General features: G+C 45.6%; 1 protein-coding gene across 2 annotated transcripts in view; it reads left to right on the top strand.

Annotated features, from left to right (window-relative positions):
• The window catches only part of wnk1b (WNK lysine deficient protein kinase 1b), a 72,866-nt gene that overhangs the window by 16,392 nt on the left and 36,262 nt on the right, over nt 1–20,212 (top strand). For both annotated transcript variants that reach the window (XM_079294490.1, XM_079294489.1), the window contains exons 3-5: nt 15,022–15,194; nt 18,915–19,135; nt 19,952–20,109. In XM_079294490.1, coding sequence (XP_079150616.1) covers nt 15,022–15,194; nt 18,915–19,135; nt 19,952–20,109 — 552 coding nt within the window. The remainder of the gene's footprint in view (nt 1–15,021; nt 15,195–18,914; nt 19,136–19,951; nt 20,110–20,212) is intronic.

Below are 20,212 nucleotides of genomic sequence, written 5' to 3'. Positions count from 1 at the left end.
CTTTTTTTGTGTCTCCTTCTTTCACTCAGTCTTCCTGCTCTGCTGTCCTCTGTGTAACGCTGTTTGTCTCTGAACTTGTCTTCTTCAGTGCTACCATTTTTCTCTCTCTCTCTCTCTCGCTCTCTCTCTCTCTCTCTCTCTCTCTCGTGTCTATAAATAGCAGTCTCGTGGGCTGGAGGTGTTTGCAACAGCAGCACGTGATTCATATTTTAGTTCTGCCTTTTTATTTACCTTCGCTAGTCTCCTGACGAGACCTCTTCTCTCAACACATGAAGGCATCTGGATCATATTCAAATTACTTTCACCCCAGTAAACTCTCTCTGTGTGTGTGTGTGTGTGTGTGTGTGTGTGTGTGCGCGCTGCCTGAATGGAGGCCACGAATAATCACGGCCTCCATTCATCAAGCAGTCTCCTCTTTAAACTCCCACGTAAACTCGGACTCCTCTTGTGCTCGGTGAGCAAACGTGGGGTAAACTGGTTGGAGGGAAGCTAGACGTCTGAACGTGAAGCCGGTATCGGCGAGTCATTCTCAGCAAGTTCGAGAGAGACGGAGACACATCTGTCAGCAGTGTGTACAGCGGAGAGAAGTCTAATTCTCCTACGTCATTGAAGGAAAACACAGACGGTTATATGAAAGAACAATATGGCAGACAAAGCTGTTTTAAAAGCAAACAACCTCATCGCTTTGTAGAGACTTGGCAACCTTAATGTGTGACCAAAGTGTGGCTGATCATGTGCACAGTTTGTGTAAAAAGTGCTAATTAAAATATGTGAAATGAATGGACAGAGACGAGCTAATGTAAAAGTGCTGGACGGACTACGCAGGCAGCCACTCTATCCATTAGAGCAGCGGTTCCCAAACTTTTTAGGCCGCGCACCTCCTTCTACATCCCGACCGGGTTCGCGCACCCCCCCCCCCCTCCCCCCCTTAAAAAAAAAAAAAAAAAAGAAGCAACAGAGCCTTTTAAGCCTTCATAGCCGCATAAGAATCGGACCAATGAGAGAACAGTTTGCTCGCGCGTGGCATTTGTTTACAATATTTAGTCCGCTGTTAAATGTTGCAGTGTGAACACAAACCGAACAAAGGAGCAACTGCAACATTGTATCATATTAATCCCTGAATCAGAACAAAGCAAATGAACTGAAGGTGTGAAAACGCCCTGAAACACTGCAACAAAGTTTCAATAACTTTCAGTGACACAAGGCGTCACTTTTAAAGAGCAATACGGATCGCGAGGACACACGCACAGGCTCAGAGGCAGATTATCACATTTAATTTACAATTCATGAGCGACTAATGTAGCCAGGATGTCTTCGGACAAAGCATCGATGTGGCGCGACACAGTGTTGTTGGACACCGGGATCATGCACAACTTTTTTGCTTCTTTCTCCCCAATCATACATTCCACCATCTCTCTGGCAGCTGGCAAGCTCACGTCTTCAGTGATTGTGTGCGGTAGCCCCTTTCTCGCTATTCTGTAACCAGATATGAAGCCCGTAGTGCGTCATTTATAGACCCAACACATGAATGAGACTCCAGTTGTTTTTGGCTGTTTTGTCAACTCCTCCAATTTCGATTTAAAATATGTAAGGGGCTTTTGACTTGCACTGGCATGCTTGGTGTTCAGGTGGCGACGTAAATAAGAGCTTCAGACTGTTAGCCAGAACCTCACTGCACACCACGCACTGTGGCTTTGGGCAATCTGCGTTGCCAATCCAAGTGAAGCCCAGACACAGATACTTTTCATCATATTTCCTCTTTTTTTTCCCAGTCTGATGCTCACTCTCGTTTCCTCTTTTTTCACCTTGACTCCGCGATGGGCCGATGTGCTCCCGATTTGTCTGTGCTGCACCTCTCCGTTCCCCTCGCCTCCGATTCCTCTCTCTCTCTCTGTCCCTCTCCTCTTTTACGACTGATAGCTTCAGATGTCCCACCTGACAGCTTTTAAATTAAAATTACATTTTTTTTTAATATTTAATATTATTACACCATCAGACCGCCATTACACTTTTCCTCTCGCGCACCCCCTAGAGGCAGCTCGCGCACCCCCAGGGGTGCGCGCACCCCACTTTGGGAATCCCTGCATTAGAGCATTAGACTTTCTAAATGAACACATTTTTTAAATGCTACTCCATTTTTAAGAGTGGTTGCTTTAATGGCTTTCTACCAGCTCGTCTCTATTTGCACTGCAGACGGCCTGACTTCATCTTTGCCTTTTTAGTAAATGCTCATAATAGCCGATTTAATCCACAGATGGCTTTCATGCTGACTGCAAATACTGTGCACACGTTTATGTAAATACATCTGTGTAGTTCCACACATGTGCAAACAGAGAGTAACCGTGCAGCCAGTCACATCAATGCATTCATACGCCGACATACCTGAAACGCAAGTAGTTAGGTAGGGGGTGTGTGAGGTCAGTGTTTGGGGTCTTAAGGGCGAGAGCCCCTCTGAATGATGATGGGTTAGTAGAGACGGATAGAAGAAGAAAATGGAGAAGAAGAAAAAGGAGGGGAAAGCTCGCCCAGCGCATGAATCATGTCCGATGTTCTTTGCTGACTTCACAGGATGTGAGCGTGCAATCTCATAGTCATTTCTGGTAAGTGTGTGAGAGAGTGAGAGAGAGAGAGAGAGAGTGTGTGTGAGAGAGAGAGAGACAAATGAGTTTTCTTCATCATTGTTTGACTCTGGGGTGAACTGACGAGGCAACCGTTTTGGTTTTCAGTCACATTAAAGCATTGGTTCATGTGGGTTCTGCTGAGTTTATCCATGACATCACTATTTAGAGGTTCTGTTTGAAATGGTAGTTCTGGTCGGGCGGTTAAGTTTCAAAATTCAACTCCTGGTCGGGAGTTTGATTCTCTGAGTCCATGATCATTTCTACTACTTCTTCTACTCCCCTTCTGTCATTTCCCCTTACTTCTACCTCTGTCCTCTTTTTCTTCATATACCTTTCCGTCATAGTTGGAGAAATATTGTACTCGATGCAGCCTAAAAACATTTGTTTGTACGCTTTGCTTCCTTCCTTTTAAAGATACTCTCTGTTGTTCTACTACCTGTGTCGCTGTAACCTTTGTTGTTGCGTTCACCACCATGGCAGCTCTTGGCAGAGCCGCTGGGTGATAAACTAGATACGCTCGCTGTCTGTATCAGCTATTCATCAGATAAACACAGTGGCTGACTCAACCCATGCACACCTGAAGTGATTTTTTTACGAGTGCGTTGGTTATTGACATACATCTAGATAATAACCGGGCACTGTACGGAGTCACAGTAGCACCTGTCACTGAATCAGTTTCACTGGTACGCGGAGAAAGATGTATGCAGATTAGAAATGCACCGTTGCATTGTTAAGCTATCACGTTTGCGCACAATAAACTTCAACATTGCCACATAAAAGTATGACTTGTGTTTTTCCGGATGGGGAAGTTCAGCTGCGCACACAACCGTACAGGTTCCGGGTTTGATTCTGAGGTCACACAAATAAGTTTCAGGAAGTAACGACATCACAACATGTGTTATTATAGAATACAACATGTTCTACGTCTCTAAATAGGCAACAGTTTGTTCCTTGTTGGCGGTACAGTGTAGCTGGAAATGGAAAGGACATACTACTAGGTCAGGTTCCGTGTTCCCTGCTCAGCGGGTGAACCATAGCAGCGGTGTTGTCGGAGTGTGTGTGTGTGTGAGAGCAGGCCTAGTTAGATTTCCTGCGCCCGTGATACAGTAAGTGTCGCCTGAAGACTCATTCCTGAGCTGCAGCAGATGTCGCCAAGCCCTGCTCGGACACCATCTTCTCGTAGCTACAGTAACAAGAGAGCGCGTCTTCTTCCAGGTTTTTAATCAGAGAAACCAACGATTCACTCCGGACACACCGATGCTGCAGCATGTGTGTCGGCACGGCGCTTGGTGTGGGAAGTCTTTTGAAGTTGTAGCTCTGATGGATCCTATCATCACACGCACACGCTTCTCTCTTCTCCCCTGGGCTTTCCCCCCCCCCCCCCCAGAAACTGTTTGAACAGGCAGTCGGGCTGGTATACTGTGCGTCGTTGTACTGTGTAGTGTTCGTACTCTGCTTCTGCCTCACTCTCAAACTGTCTCAGCTCCTTTCTTCCTGCCTCTGGCTTCTCCCCTGTTGTTCTGACCTCTCATAGACCTCCAGCAGTGTGGTGTAACGTGTGTGTGTGTGTGTGTGTGTGTGTGTTTTCATCTCGGGCCAGAAAGCCTAGTAGAGGCATTTCTGTTGACATTACTCACTCTTCGTCTGTTTGTGCACCCCCCCCCCCCCCCTATTGGGAATTTAAAGAGGCCTCATTGGGCTCTGAGAAATTGTGATTGACATTTAGTTTTGATATTTTCTGACATGTTATAGACCAAATGACAACTTTAATAATTGAGAAAATAATCAGCAGGATAAACGACAATGAAAAGAATCCTCAGCTGCAGCCTACTGGGGTCTGTTGTGATCTCTTGGTGCCGTTATGTAACTTATCACCAGCTCTTTCTTACATAAACAACATTGCCTCTGAGAAACTCCACTGCAACAGCTGCTAAAGCGTTTGTCGCTTACTCGCCTTACTAGGAATTCAAAACCGAAACTTTCACAGCCCGTCTCGTTTTCCCGTCAGGCAGTCGTTGCTCTTACGTCTTATTCAGCGGCTCCCTGATGTCGTGGTTCATTGTATGGCTATTTTAAGCAGCAATTGTGTTATAACTAAGGCCTATAAATCGTATCGTCATCGCTCTTTGAGATTCTACATTATGGATCACGCGTGTTTGCCCTCTTACTTGCGTGACTTTTTTTTTTTCAGCGACTTTGACAGGAGCTCCGCTATTGTGCAGGTCTTTGTAAAGGTAATTGCAGCCAGATGTACCGTGTGATTAATTACAGGGTTTCCTTTCAAAAAGTGACGGAGCTGTACATTGTTGTAAGTGTCCCGCTCATAAGAAAGTCTGCCAACCGTCACAATACAGCAGAGACTGCTGATTCAGGAGCTTTGGGTCGGGGACCCAGAATGGGTCAAAGGTTGATGTGGATTGAGAACAGCAGCCAGAGAAATGTTTGTGTTGAGGTCACTTTTGAAATGCTGGAGGTGTAATGGCACTTATGAAATGTGAACGGTTGTCTTCGGTACTGCAAGGGACTAATTGGTGCTCAAAGTTTCTTAAATATACGATAGCAGCTACTGTACATAATAGGAACAAAGCTTTTCAACTCGGAGAACAAACTACTTTCACGCCTAAGAACGACCGATTATTCCCGTCGCTTCCTGAATGAGCCTTTTAATCTTCTCCTTTTCATAAGAATGTCTTTATTAAGACTTGTAATCGGGCCTTGTGGTTATCTCGGTGTAACAGGCTGTTACGCAGTGTGTGAATTGGTGTAGTCGTCTCATTAGCGTGGCCTCGTCGTCATTACACTTATGTTTCCTGAGAATGAAGCTCATTATGAAGTTCTACAATTCAGCTTTTGTCTCAATTTGACAGCTCATTATCTGGGCTGTCCTGCCTCCCGCCTCCTCTCATGTCTCCCCCTCTGAGCCCTTGCCTCCTCAAATCCCTCCTTCAAACATCCCTTTTCTTCCCTCCTTTTTCAGCTCTTTTTCCTTTTCCTGATCAGCCAATAACATCTGCTGCTCTCCTCCTTTCCTCCCGTCGTTTCTTCTGCTCTGCTCCCATCTGTCGCCTCCTATTTTTACTTTCCCAAACACATTTCCCCATTTCTCTCACTTTCACTCTAAAAACTCCCAGTCTGCCCTCCTTCTTTCCAGCTTCTTGTTGCCTCCTTCCACTCCGTTCTATCTAATCTTAACTGTGATACCTAAGTTGTCATCCAGCGGCAGCAACACTCCCGTCCAACATTTTTGTGAAGCAGTGGTTTTCCTCGCCAAAGGCAGTGAGCTTCAGACTGACTCAGTCCTTGTGACATCGACAATTCTGTCTCTTAGATAGGCATTACTGAGACAGAGGCACCTCTGCAGTAACCCTACACTGTGTGTGTGTGTGTGTGTGTGTGCGCGCCCATGATGTTCGAACAGTTACTGCATCATAGTGTCACACAATCCGACCCCCGTTTCTGCCTCCCTCGTCTCCTCTCCTCTGTCTCCATGCTGTAGTTTGCACAGTTGGCTGGACCGTCAACGAACCACGCTTTTTGGCCGGCACATTCTCGTCTGGTTTCCTCGAAATGCTCTGGTAAATGTCGCTATTCAAAAATTGCGGCCTGTGATTCACTTTGGTTACGGTGAGAGACATCTGGCGGAGTTTGCAACATTGTCTGCATTGTGCGTCGTCTCAACAGGAAAGACTTCAGAGGACAAATATGCCCATTTCCTCTTCCTGTAACCTCACTTCCGTCGTCACTTCTGCTCTCACGCTGCTTTCCTCCCCTGTTTTGTCTTTCATGTGTGCACGGTGTCTGCATCTGAATAAACGCCATAATTATACATGTTTATTGTCTCCTTGCAATTAAAAAGGAAATTAAACAAAGTTAGTGTTTTCATTGTTTATAACGTAGCAGATGTTGACATATTTTCGTTTGAATACGTCTGCGTCAAAGCACATGTGAGTGTCTGAGAAGGCGACACGGAGAAAAAGTATGCGAAAAACTAGGCTAATGTCTTGTAGCAGTGGCTGCTTTGGCAGTAATGGACTCTCATCTGGAACACATTAACCCCAAAACCGAGGAGGAGGAGGAGGAGGAGGAGGAGGAGGAGGAGGAGGAGGAGGAGGAGGAGGAGGAGGAGGAGGAGGAGGAGGAGGAGGAGGAGGAGGAGGAGGAGGAGGAGGAGGAGGAGGAGGAGGAGGAGGAGGAGGAGGAGGAGGAGGAGGAGGAGGAGGAGGAGGAGGAGGAGGAGGAGGAGGAGGAGGAGGAGGAGGAGGAGGAGGAGGAGGAGGAGGAGGAGGAGGAGGAGGAGGAGGAGGAGGAGGAGGAGGAGGAGGAGGAGGAGGAGGAGGAGGAGGAGGAGGAGGAGGAGGAGGAGGAGGAGGAGGAGGAGGAGGAGGAGGAGGAGGAGGAGGAATTTGTCTCCCTCTTCTCATGAGCTAATCCTCCCTTTTATGTTTATTGTATCGATGGGACTTGTTTTTTTTTAATTGTTTTTTTATTTGTGTGTACGTACAGTTTGTGTATGTGCTTCATATACGTGCGTGTGTTTATATTTCTCTTCAGGGTTTTTTGTTCATCCGTTGATGACCTCAGGGGCTGGTGGAGGAGTAGCGCACACAAACACTAACGCACATCAGAGACGCAGTGAATGTAGTATTCTTGGAGTCGGTGTGTGTTTGTGCCAAAGCAACACTGTGTACATGTAAACAGACGGTTGGCTACTCTCTATAAAGTGGTCGTTAGGATGACTGAGCATAAATGTTGACTGCTTTAAATGTTCCTCACGCACTTTTTTATTTTATTTTGAATGCTTTTACTCTCCTCTCTGTTTGACCTAAAAAAACCTACTTTTTATGTCAAAACTGTTTTAAACAATGGTGTGTTTCCTTGCCACCGATTGTCAATCAGTAGAATAGCAGCAAGCAGTGATGTGTTGTCCTCCAGTCGAGCGCCCATATAATCTGCAGCAGTGTACTGGGAACACTGAGTGCTGCTACTTGATCGGATGTCGATGGCTGTTGATGATCTTTAAAGGGAAACCTGAGGAGTTCAGCCTGGGCGTTAATAGCGTGGGCCTTCATTTAATGGAGTGTAAAGGGATAGTGCTCTGAAGTTATGTAATAGTCTTTATCCGGGACTCTCTCGCACTGGCCGGACCCACTGTCGGATCATCGCTTACTGTAACGGTGTCGGGACGTCATGGACACCCTGTGGAATCCAGGGAGAGGTGCACGGAAGAAGCGCACGCCGCGTAGCAACAAGCACACGTGGATGAACCCGGTAGCATCTGTGGGTGTTTTAGTGGGCTTTAGAAGGGATTTTATCCATGATCCCCCCCCCGACAGTATATGGGATGCAGAAAGAGTTGTGCTGTCGCTGTTTTTCATGTAATGTGGTAGTGAAAAAAAAGATTCAAAGATCTGAGCAGTAGACACTTTAAAATGGATCATGTCGATCAACATAGTCTGTTTGTTTATGACGTGTTAATAGCGGCAGATGGGCCTACACTATATTAAGACTGCAACCTTTTACTCACTACCCCCTCCTCCACACACACACACACACACACACACACACACACACACACACACACACACACACACACACACACACACACACACACACACACACACACACACACACACACACACAAACAAATGAACAAAACAAACAAAACATAGTAGTGCGCTGCACATAGAAATACAACTGCTTTATTCACACTTGACAAACATGGCACACAAGCTGATTCAGAGTGGCCTCCTCTGCAAAAATGGTCAAATTCTTCAAAGTTCAAAGACTTTTGGGAGGCTCAGGGCAGGCAGGGTTGCTGATATATGGCAGCCATTTCTTTCCAATGTCATGTTTCAAATGTATCTTCGTTGCACTTCAAGGAGCATTTTACAGCCCAATCGATCAATGTAGATGCTACTTTTATTTAAACATGCATTTAGAATACATTTTTCGTTGCATATCCATAAGAATATTTCTCTTTCTTCACGTTTTTTCTTCCTTATTCTAACAGATGAGATTTTCTTTTTCTTTTCGAAATATCCTGAGCTTCCATTTTCCCTTTTCTCTCACAAACACAAACAAGACCCCTCCAAGCCTATTGCTCCTGATAATCTTCCTGAAATACTCATGTCATAATGAAGCCTTTTAATGTGACCAACCCTGCGGTAACCCTTTGACCGTGAAAACTTTGGATCCTTGTTTTCGTCACATAACTTTATTAGATCTTTGTTTCCTGTTGGTGCGACAAAGGGGGCCATTGTTGGTCGCTAATCATTTCAATCAAACCACAACCAGTGAATAGAGCTTTATTTCAGTCCTGGATACAAACAGGTTGGCTCAGCTGATTGAGGATTTGGGGATTACTTTGGTTTAGACACGGGCACACAGACGTGTTTTAACTATGAACTACTGTGAAGCCTGGCATGTCATCACTTTTGCTCATGGCATTGCCCTGCTGTTGGGGATTAACAGTTTTGAGGGGAAGTTCCACTCATTATCCTCAGATTTCCTTTGGATCGACACGACTGGATCAAGTGGCTGAGCTGAAGGGTGTGATGTGGGAGAGAGGGACGGCTTTTGAAATGCATCCTGCTTGCGCTGTGGAGGAATCCCGTGAATGGGAAAGAGAGGAGAGTAACAGGAGGAAGGAAGCAGAGTAACAGGAGGAAGGAGAGGAAGGGAGGAGAGTAACAGGAGTTAGGAAAGGAAGGGAGAGGAGTGGAAGAAAGAGAGATGAGCGATGAGGAGGGGAGATGAGGCGTGACCAGCAGAGAGTAATGACTGCATTGGCACATGGTGTGTGTGTGTGTTGCACGGCCAGGCACAGAGAGATGAGACAATAGGGTGCACAGTGAGCGGCAGGCTGAGATGGCACCTATTGTTCACTCACACACACACACACACACACCCACACACACACACACACACACTCTGAGGTTGTTATCGAACCCATCCTGATGAATGGGTTTGTTTGTTGTGCCTGTTACGAATCAGGCAAAGAAGAAAAAACAATCAATATGTCCCTCCCACAGAGGAGTGACACTTAATCACATGTAGTTCTTTAAGGAATTTATACACTTTTATTATTTTGTGTTTTGTCACTGTATATGATTAACATATCTCCAAAGGACATAATAAGGAAAACCAAAGTATGTATCTCACCACATTTACTACAGAAACAACCGATATTCAGCCACAGCTATAGGTCAGATTACAACACACACACACACACACACACACACACACACACACACACATGGCCCTGGTTACTGCAATATGTAGAGTGGTGATTGATGGGAAACCAAAAAACACCTAAATAGGAGGGAAGAAGGTTTGGCGAAATGTCTGTATCAGTGATGAGGTCAGTCTCCATCTCTTTCTCCCCCCCTCTGACTTTTGCTGGAACTTATTCATCCTCTTTTCAATCATTCTTATTCAGAACAGATGCCCTCTCCCCTCTGTCTCCCTCCCTCCCTCATATGCTGGCTAACCATAACAAGCTGTGGTAAATGTCTTGGAGAGGTTGTGGTTTTTGTGTCTTTTTCATGCACATGTTTATGAGGTGTGTGTGTGTCCTGCAGGGGGTTTGTGGTTCTTCGCAGGAGAGTATTTCCAGAGTGTGGGGGGTCTGAGAGACACTTCTGGCTTCATACTAATGGAACACACTGGGCACGCACACACACACACACACACACACACACACACACACACACACACACACACACCACCCCTACATGTGCCCCCGTCCGCCGCCACTGTAGGTCTTTACTGCATATAGAAACAACTCGGCTCCGTCACTCAACCGACGGGCTTAATGTGATCAAGTTTTACAGCTACAGAGCGGCGTTCTTCGATATTTGGGTCAGGACTCAAAAGGTTAATCAGAGGAACATCGAAGTGGGTCAGCAGCACATTCTGGAGGAACTGGGACGAGAAGTTTAATTCAATTCAATTCAATTTATTTTTGTATAGCCCAAAATCACAAATTACAAATTTGCCTCAGAGGGCTTTACAATATGTACACATTTGACATCCTCTTGTCCCGGAACCCTCACATCAGAACAGGAAAAAGAGATTTAAGAGACTTATTAGAGCAGCCTGAAAATAAGGAATTGCAGTAATCTAGTCTAGAGGTAACAAATGCGTGAACTAATTTCTCTGCATCGCTTTGAGACAGGATGTGCCTGATTTTTTAAATATTACGTAGGTGAAAAAAGGCAGTCCTAGAAATACGTTTTATCTGAGAGTTGAAAGACAAATCCTGATCAAAGGAAACTCCAAGATTCTTGACGGTGCTGCTGGATGTCAGCGCAATGCCATCTCGAGAAACTATATCACTAGATAACTGATTTCGGAGGTGTTCTGGGCCGAGTAGAATAACTTCAGTTTTGTCTGAGTTTAACATCAGGAAGTTGCAGGTAAATCTTCTGTTAATGTTTATAGTTGAGTTAGGTAAGGGTTTATTAAGGGGTCAGCATGGCAAATAAAATAACAGTATGCAGCCAGTTGTTTGCTGTGTGTTGGAATAATGACTTTTAAGGTGAAACTATGAGGTCTTGCATGTTTTTTTCTTTTTTGTGCAGTAATTCCTAAAGCATCTGCAGCTCGTCTTAATAAAACCCTCCCACTCATCCTCATAATTGTATTGTTCAGAGTGCAGCTGCAGAGTCTCTTCTTCATCATCTGCTTTAGAGCCAAATGATCTTTAACTGTTTAAACACTGAGATATTCAACACCTGACTGGCAGCATCGTGAACTCTAATTTCCTCGTATTCTAAAACCTACTTGGCTGGTGAAACAGTCAACATGACAAATAACTTTGTGAATTTCCCCACCGCTGAGGTTGTCAAAACAGTTGCTTCTTCTTTTCCTCTTCTGGATTTGCTTTTCTTATGTAAACACAAATTGCTGTTTTATAAAGGAAACAGACAAATCATGTATGCAGTCATGTATGCTATGTTTAGGCTTCCACTGTCCCCAGGAGAGATTAGGAACTTGACACAACTTCCTTTGAGAAACTACACAGAAAATAACCATAATAGTATTTGTTGTAGTCCAGTGTAGCACGAGCTCACCATGTCAGTGTTTAAAGTCAGCATTTTCTGGCACTTGTCTTCTGTTGCAACCGCCGTCCATCTGGCGCTGCGAGTGCTCCGCGCTCGCTGGGGTGCAACGAGCCCAGAGAAGACGAGAGCAGACGATCACCGAGTGCAAAAGCCCAGTGGGATGTCCAGACTAGACCAGTTGATCAGAGGATATGCGCTTTCAGCGCGTCTGCAGGAAGCTGCATTAATGCCGATACTCTGTTTCTGCCGCCTGTCTGGCTGCCTCGTTGTGCATGTGGGTGTACGTGTATCCTCGGTCGGCTGTTACAGAACAGAAATGGGGCAGTCAGACATGAAGCTGTCACTTATGCAGCGATGTAGAGGACGCTTCTTTCAAGTCCTCGGATCGGCGAGAGGAGGACAGCGAGAGTGCTCAGAGAGTGAGAAGTCCTTGTGTCGTTTGTCCTGATAAGAGCCTGCAGATCTCTGTGTGTGTGTGTGTGTGTGTGTGTGTGTGTGTGTGTGTGTGTGTGTGTGTGTGTGTGTGTGTGTGTGTGTGTGTGTGTGTGTGTGTGTGTGTGTGTGTGTGTGTGTGTGTGTGTGTGGCGCTCGGGTGGAGAGCGAGAGGGTATTTTTGAGTCCGACAAACTCAAGTCTCATGATGTTTTGCAGCTCGGAGCAGAACAGAAGGGATGGAGAGAGAGCGAAAACAATCACTCAACAGACAGAGACTTGTGCACACGGATCAAATTAATTCCTTAAATACTCAAAAAGCTGATAACATTTTTTTTATTTAGGTATTGCATTTACTGCCTCCTGCAAAGCCTCTACTGTATAGCAGCGTACCCATTTATCCACTAGAATGGAGAAGCATTAATAATGGATTAGGAAGCCCCCTTAGACTTGCTGTCTGCTCTCCCCCGCTCACAACTATGGAGACACACACTCAGAGAGAGAGAGAGAGATGGAGAGAAGTAATCTTCTAGTGCCCTGAGGGAGGAGTCTAGCACTGATATTGGTGGTGAGGGTCTCTCCTAAGTGCTGCTGGGAAACGGGGCGTTGTCTTCCAGTCAGTCAGGTGGCCGACAGCTATGGTCATGTGACCACCCGGAGTGTCACGTGACAAGCGGAATGGGGAGCGCGGTTTGGTGAGCACATGCACGGATGTTTGTGTGTCAGTTGCTAATGGGCCATCATCAGGGAAGTGGTTGCTGCGGGATGAAGGGATAAACTGTTATGGGCCATCACACACACACGCACACGCACGCAAAACATACCGACGCTTTCAGATTCTCTCCTCTTTCTCTCTCTCCCCCCCCCCCCCTCTGTCATATGATATAGATGAGGCCCCATGTTATGCAATGTGACAACATGAGCGCATCACCCTCAGAGATTGTCCTAATCTCTGAAGCAGCTCACAAGGTTTTCTAAAAGCTTTGCATCATTAAAAAGACGTGACCTGGTGGAATCTCCCGTGGTTTGTGGTGTGGATGTTGGCTGATTGTTTAGATGCCCACTCGATAGTACCACCACTGTATACCGCAGTATTGTGGGATTTGGTGAGGCACTGTAGCTTTAAACACGATGATTGATTGATGCTGAGCTTCGTCTCGGGTGGTTCGCACTAATGCGCTGGATGCTTCTTTTTTTTTTTTAATGCCATATTCTAATTAAGTACGCAAATCAAACAATACGATGCTGTAAACAAAAAGACAAAACTGTTGAATTGGATGCAAGGTGCCCCTCATTGGACCAACTGGTTGCCGTGGTGATAATCCTGATAATGTTGCCAGGAGTAGGAGTCAAACCTCCAACGTCTGCTCTTGCATCACCTTAAAAAAAAAAACCAGTTGCTTCTTGAAATGAAATATAAAACGCTCCGGCTGCGGGCTCACTCTGTGTTTTCAGTTATTCTGTCTATATTTAGAACAAACAGTCTTTGTGTCAATCCCGCTGCTCTGCCTGTGATTGTCTGCAGCATTGTCTCCTCTTTCATCCTCTGAAAGGGGTCGCAGACATCATTAAACCTCCTGGATGTGTGTCATTAGTTCCTCTGAAAACACAAACTTCTGTTTGTTCTAGGTTAATTGGAACATCTCCTTCATATTTTTCCCACATGTGGTGCAACCTGCTTGTAACTACAGGTTATCCCGTGAAGACTTTTGCGTAGATAAATTGACAATTGAATGTCACAGAGGACGTTGCAACCATATTTGGGCTTACATCCTTTAGTGTTGAGGTCCTTATTTTGTCGTTGTCAGCTGGCAGCACTGATTTAGTTTATTTTCGGGGCTGCGATGTGCTGAATGTGTCGACTACGGTTAGACACAGAGCTGCTGAGGAAACGCAGTCAGACAACGCAAATAAGCACACACACACACACACTGAAACGGATACACAAGCACAAAGTGATGCCTACAGCAAAATAATAATTTTGTACAAACTGATGTGTAAAGAAATACACCGAAAGACACAATTGAACGCATTACTTTATGCATGTTGATACACGCACGTTTATTGCATGTTTATTGAGGTATCTGTGCTAGAGCTGGAATGCCCATTAAAGTCCGTCTGTGTTTGTAAGAAGCTAGTCGTCCACAGGATGGAAGAATGTCCACCGTAAGTTGTTTTAGTCACACTGTGTGGCTCCGACCACTAGTGAGTCTGTTAAAGCTCGGCGTGAATGTTATGGACCACGATTCACAGCCAAGCAGCACAAATATGAAGGACACAGGAAGTAGGAGCTTGTACCCGAGCGTTTCACGAGGGAACTGTGAGTGTTTATTGGTGGGAAGCCAGCGAAGGATCATTCACATACAGGGCATGGGAACGCCTGGTACACATTCCTGGTGATGCTGCTCACTGGCAGGTGAAAAGAAGCAGCCGGCGACACCAAAGCTTATATTACATATCAGACATTCTGTCATCAAATAAATCAGTGACAAGTTAAGCAAAGATGCAAATCCACTGGTTCCAGCCTCTCAAATGTGACTACAGTATACAGTAGACGTCACACGTGTGAGTTAACGTTGGAGTTACAAGTGTGGATCACAGTAAAGGGGAATAAATGGAAAGTACATTTTAAATCAAACCAGCAGCCTGTTTAGATGGCGTTTGTTTTGTAAGCATTTATTATTCCCCCTGTGCTGTCTCTTCTCTACCTAACTTGTTTATTTCCCTCTGATGATTAGCTTTCCTCTCCACCCCTCCAACCCTTCTTGCAGCTTTATTAGATTTTAATCTCACTCGCTGTTTGGGTAAATGCCCTCTAGATTTTCCGATGAACAATGTTTCTTAGTCGTTTTTGTTTTTTGTATCGGTGCTTGACTTGTTTTCCTCTTCTGTCCCGTGTGTAGGATCGCAAGCTGTCCAAGTCTGAGCGCCAGCGCTTCAAGGAGGAGGCCGGGATGTTGAAGGGTCTCCAGCATCCTAACATTGTCCGCTTCTATGACTCCTGGGAGGGACCGTGCAAAGGAAAGAAATGTATTGTTCTGGTCACGGAGCTCATGACATCTGGCACACTTAAAACGTGAGTTCATGAGAGATAAAATTAAGTTTGTAAAATGTTAGTTTGGTGACCGTGGGAGTAAAAGATGTCCAAATGTAACTTATTGGCACGAAAAACAAAGACCCGTGGTGCATTTGAAGTATTCAATTCATGAATTTGCAAGGAATATGCACAAACACATGCACACATACCTGTTTTTCCTTTTGCTTCTGAAGCGCACCGGGATTACAGATGATGACTCACTTCCAGCCTTTTGTTGAAATGTAGAAATTACACACACACACACACACACACACACCTGTTACCTCCTCTTTCCTGTCGAAACAATACTTCTCTATTTTCGACCTTAGCCTGCAATGTCGTCAGCACATCACCTCCCAGCCGGAGTTCAGTGGTGAGAGCAGCTGTTAGTGGGTCAGCTAGCGTGTCTGACTCATTACATGTGCAGTATAGTATGCGTCTGTGTATATGTGTCGGGAGTGCCCGTCAATGCATGTATGGGAAAGAAAAATGGACACAATGTGTTGGGAAAGCTCAGGAATCACGGGGAGACTCCTTTCTCTGTGTGCGGCACGCTTTATATCTGTGGGCCGTCTGTCGGCCCCTCGCCTCCCCTAAATTCACAGGAGTATTGACGCACTTGTGGCCGTCATTGTCCAGGCCATGCCCGCATGCCGGTCTCTCTGCTGTACAGAATAGATGTGTGTCTGTGAATGCGAATGTGATTGTTGAGCTCCTGACACAATAAAAGGCTAAATGTGAGGCGTGTGGCGCACGGCGTGCCCCACGCGGTGCATCGTGGGAAATCGGCCCACCTGCCAGCTGCTGCTTCTGCTGCAGATTCCTCTCATTCCTGACAGAGAGACAGACAGAGGGAGCGACACCAAATGAGTCATGTGGGGTGGGGAGGGGAGGGGAGGGGGAGGGCAGACAGGGGGAGACGTGGATGGATGACCAGACTGAGTTTTATCCTAAATCGTAGAAAGAGGGAGACAGGAAGTCAACCGGTCTGAGGAGCAGATCGTGAGACAGTCGGCTAAAGAGGCAGATAAACGCACAAATAGTCAAATTTAAAAAGTAGAAATCCAGTTTAAAGGCAGAGTGACAAACCAATGAACCACCTGTGACCACAGAGGGTATTAATCCAGCAGCACAGCACTACCAAGGACAGTAGCACCCTCCACTGGAAGCAAGCTTCATAACTTCAACAAATGCAGGCGTCCTGCATCTATCCTGCATGTGTCACACATAACAGTTAATCAACAGATATATATTTCCTGACTTTTCAGTTTAAAAGCAGGAAATATGAATTGATAAAAGAGAGGTTTTTAAGGTTAGTCATTTAAATATTCAGACAAGACTTTGGACAAAATGAGTCACCGGAATGCAAAGTTAAGTAGGGCATGTACAACAGTTTAAAATTCCCTACCACCGTGAACAATCACATTGTACTTTATACATCAAGAATACCGAACATTCAGGATCCACCTGACGATTACTCTGCTGATTGTATTGTTTGGTCTATAAAATAGTGAGAAATATATGAACAGGATCGAGGCTGCACAGGGATTTGGCTGCCATCCAAATGAAGACTCAGAAAGGAGAGGAACTTGTGTGTGTGTGTTGAAGTGGTGGAAAGAAGGAGGGATGGTGAGAGGGAGGACTGATAGGAAAGGGAGGGCGATGGTGAGAATGGAAATACTGACCGGCATGGGTTCAGGGTATTAGAGGCCCCTTATCTACAGTATGTGTGTCCGTGTGTGTGTGTGTGTGTGCGATTGCTTATCTGTTCATGCATGCACAAGTACCGTATGGATGTGAGGAAGAGGCGTGAGTGTGAATGCTCAAGTTATGCAGATTTTGATTCATGTTCACTTAAAAAGTCCCCAAAAGATCATTTTTCTGTCTGTGTGCAGTGCCCTGAAGGCAAACGTATGTGAATCGAGCCAGATGTCTAATAAATTCCTCTACGTAACCTCTAAAGACAGAGGAATGGTGAGAGCGTGTGGTCATACTCTGTGGCTGGTATGGAACTGACTGACTGTGAATATGAATATTGTTCATGCTGACGTTCACAGTTGACTGTACCTGGTGGGCCAGTAATCCTGATGAAGGACAGAAGAGCGGACACAATGCATGTTGATTACTTTGATTCCACTGGTCAGCAGAGATGCTGCCGGCCGGCCGGCCTGGTTGTCATTCAGTGGCCTCTGTTGTGAAGGGTATGTGACATAGCATGCTGCTGCTCCTGCACCAAGGAGAGACTAATTCAAATAAGGTTTAAAGAGTTAAAAGTCTTTTAGACCTCGGTTCGGTCAGCTGCCGGCTATTCACTTGGACCATGGGCAGATTGTTTGAGCTGTGTAAAAAAAAAAAAGCTCGGACATTGAATTAAATGCAGTAAATAGATTAAGGATGAGATGATTTTGAGCTCAAAGTGCTTTAACAAATAACAATTAGCTCAAATCAAATTATTCTGCCCGCTGTGATGCTGGGAAATTAGCACATACCAGGCAGAGGTCCGGGCCAAGCCCCGAGTCCTCACGTCCTTGGAAGAGATGAGTTGTTTCTTCTTTCTGATAATCGTCCATGTTTGTGTGTTAACTGGCCCCTCCTGTCATTTTGCAGAAGTGGCCCCCGGGCAAAGCGAGTTGAGTATCCCTGTTCTAGAGGATCAGAGGACCACTAACCCTGCCTGTCCTTGGTGCTGCTTGGTACTTTTAGCTGAAGAGCTGAGGCAGATACGTCTCCAGCTGATGAGAGCAAATTGGAAACACTTTGCTTTTGAATTTGAGCAGCGAGTTTAAATTAGCTAATCAAGAGTGATAGTCGGATGAGTTTTCTCCAAGCTCTTCAAGAGAAGTGTTGACTGAAGCCTTTTCGTCAAATCAATTCAATAAGAACCCGACTGCGTGTTTAACTTTGACTTTGACACTGAGATGTTGAATCTGGAAGCGCTGTGGTGCAGAAAACCGAAATACATTTTGAACACAGTGGAAATTCCTGCAATGGTCTCCCCTGTAATCCTGTGAGGGTTTCCAAAGACTCCAGATCACACACAGGTGTGAGTCTGTGCTGTTCTATACAGTAGCATTGGTCAAATAGGCAAACAAACAGTGTAAAACATGTTCTCAGTCCCGCTGAATGAAGCTCACGAGTACTGGCTGTTCTTCGACTTTGCATCGGTCATTCTCTGGAATCGGGCTTTTTCCGACATATTTGTACGCGGATGCCATACAGCTTGTCTTTGTTCGTGTGTGTTTTTATGCGCACATTCGTTCACGTTTGTGAATATTCAGGGCCCTTCTGTTTTTCAGATGGAAATGTCTGCCAGTAATCCACTTTGCTTTGTAAGCTTTCATCTTTAATTGAAGCGTTCTCCGTGTTTCCGTTGCTGCAACTTATCTGGCTGTCGTCGGGCCCTCCCTGCTTTGCTTTTGGTAAAATTCATTCCCTCGTGGATGGTTTTCAGTGTCCTGCCACAATACAATTACTGTACAATGCATTCAAAACACTTTAGAAGAGCCCCTGAACCTCAATGACGTGATGCTACAGATGAGATATGAGATGCATAGTGGGGCAGCTGCTTTGTTTTCTTAGCTGGCGGACAAATGCCACTTGAACAGGATACATGGCTGCTCTCTGTATATTTGTGTACACTTAATCTCCAACGAAGCATTGTTGAATGACATGTTTGTGCGCGTGTGTGATTTTTTTTCTTTTTTTTTCTTTGTTCCGCAGCTACCTGAAGCGGTTCAAGGTGATGAAGATCAAGGTGCTGCGATCGTGGTGTAGGCAGATCCTCAAAGGCCTCCACTTCCTGCACACCAGAACGCCGCCCATCATTCACAGGGACCTGAAATGCGACAACATCTTCATCACGGGGCCCACGGGCTCGGTGAAGATCGGGGACCTGGGTTTAGCCACGCTGAAGAGGGCCTCCTTCGCCAAGAGTGTCATAGGTAGGAAACAGCCTGTACACAGCCACTCGTTCCTAGTTCCTCACCTCTGACAGCGCGCACACACAAGGTGGCAAAAGGCTTCGAACACGATGTAGGTCATTTCATGTCACTTCACACGAGCGCGGCATTGTGTCCTACGACACACGCCTGCTGTCGATTAATCCTACCGCTTCTGAAATGTCTGGTTTTAAAAGCAAACCGAGGTATTTGGAAATACGTACTCACCAGTCAGTCTGTCTGTTTTTAAGCTGTCTGGAGATGCACACCAAAAATACACACCACACACACCCCATAGATTACACACATTTATCCTGAAGTTGAGTATAAATGTGCCTGCTGTGCTCCATATAACAAGTTGGCTGCCATTCAGTTGTAAACCACAGATATTCTGGTATTCGCCCACAAGTACCATTACTGTGCGTAGTCTCATGCACTTGAGAAAGCAGCTTTGTGAATCTCACAGCTGCTTTGCGGCAATTAGACAGACCTCAACTATTTGGACACTTGCAAATTTCCGCAAACACACGCATGCATGCATGAATGTGCACACACACACACACACAAGGCTGCCAGTAAGTGAGTTGGTAATTTACAATTCCCAGCTGTGTTTAGGGAATTTTTAGTCCTCTTCAGATCATTTTTGTATGCGTTAGTTACAACTGACTGAGCCAGTTTGTTTTCCAGCTTTGTTTGTTTAAACCTCAGTGTGCAGATATATTTTGTTACGTAACAGGTACCATGTTGAGTTTAACATGATGACTTAGACACCTTAATTCTATCTCAGGGTTAATTCTTTGCCGTCTCCTTTTTCATCAGGAACCCCAGAGTTCATGGCTCCAGAGATGTACGAGGAGAAGTACGACGAGTCCGTGGACGTCTACGCCTTCGGGATGTGTATGCTGGAGATGGCTACCTCAGAGTACCCCTACTCTGAATGTCAGAACGCTGCCCAGATCTACAAGCGGGTCACTAGTGTAAGTTGGCCTCTCCTCTGCTGTACGGAGGGGGGACTGTATCTTTTGGATGCCTCAGCTGTGAATGAAGTTACGCTGCGGAGACACCGAGTTGTGACATTCA

Source organism: Melanostigma gelatinosum (assembly GCF_949748355.1).
Source record: "Melanostigma gelatinosum genome assembly, chromosome: 22".
In the NCBI taxonomy this organism is placed as follows: Eukaryota; Metazoa; Chordata; class Actinopteri; order Perciformes; family Zoarcidae; genus Melanostigma; species Melanostigma gelatinosum.
Note: the sequence above shows the minus strand (reverse complement) of the source record. Positions and strands in the feature narration are given on the sequence as shown.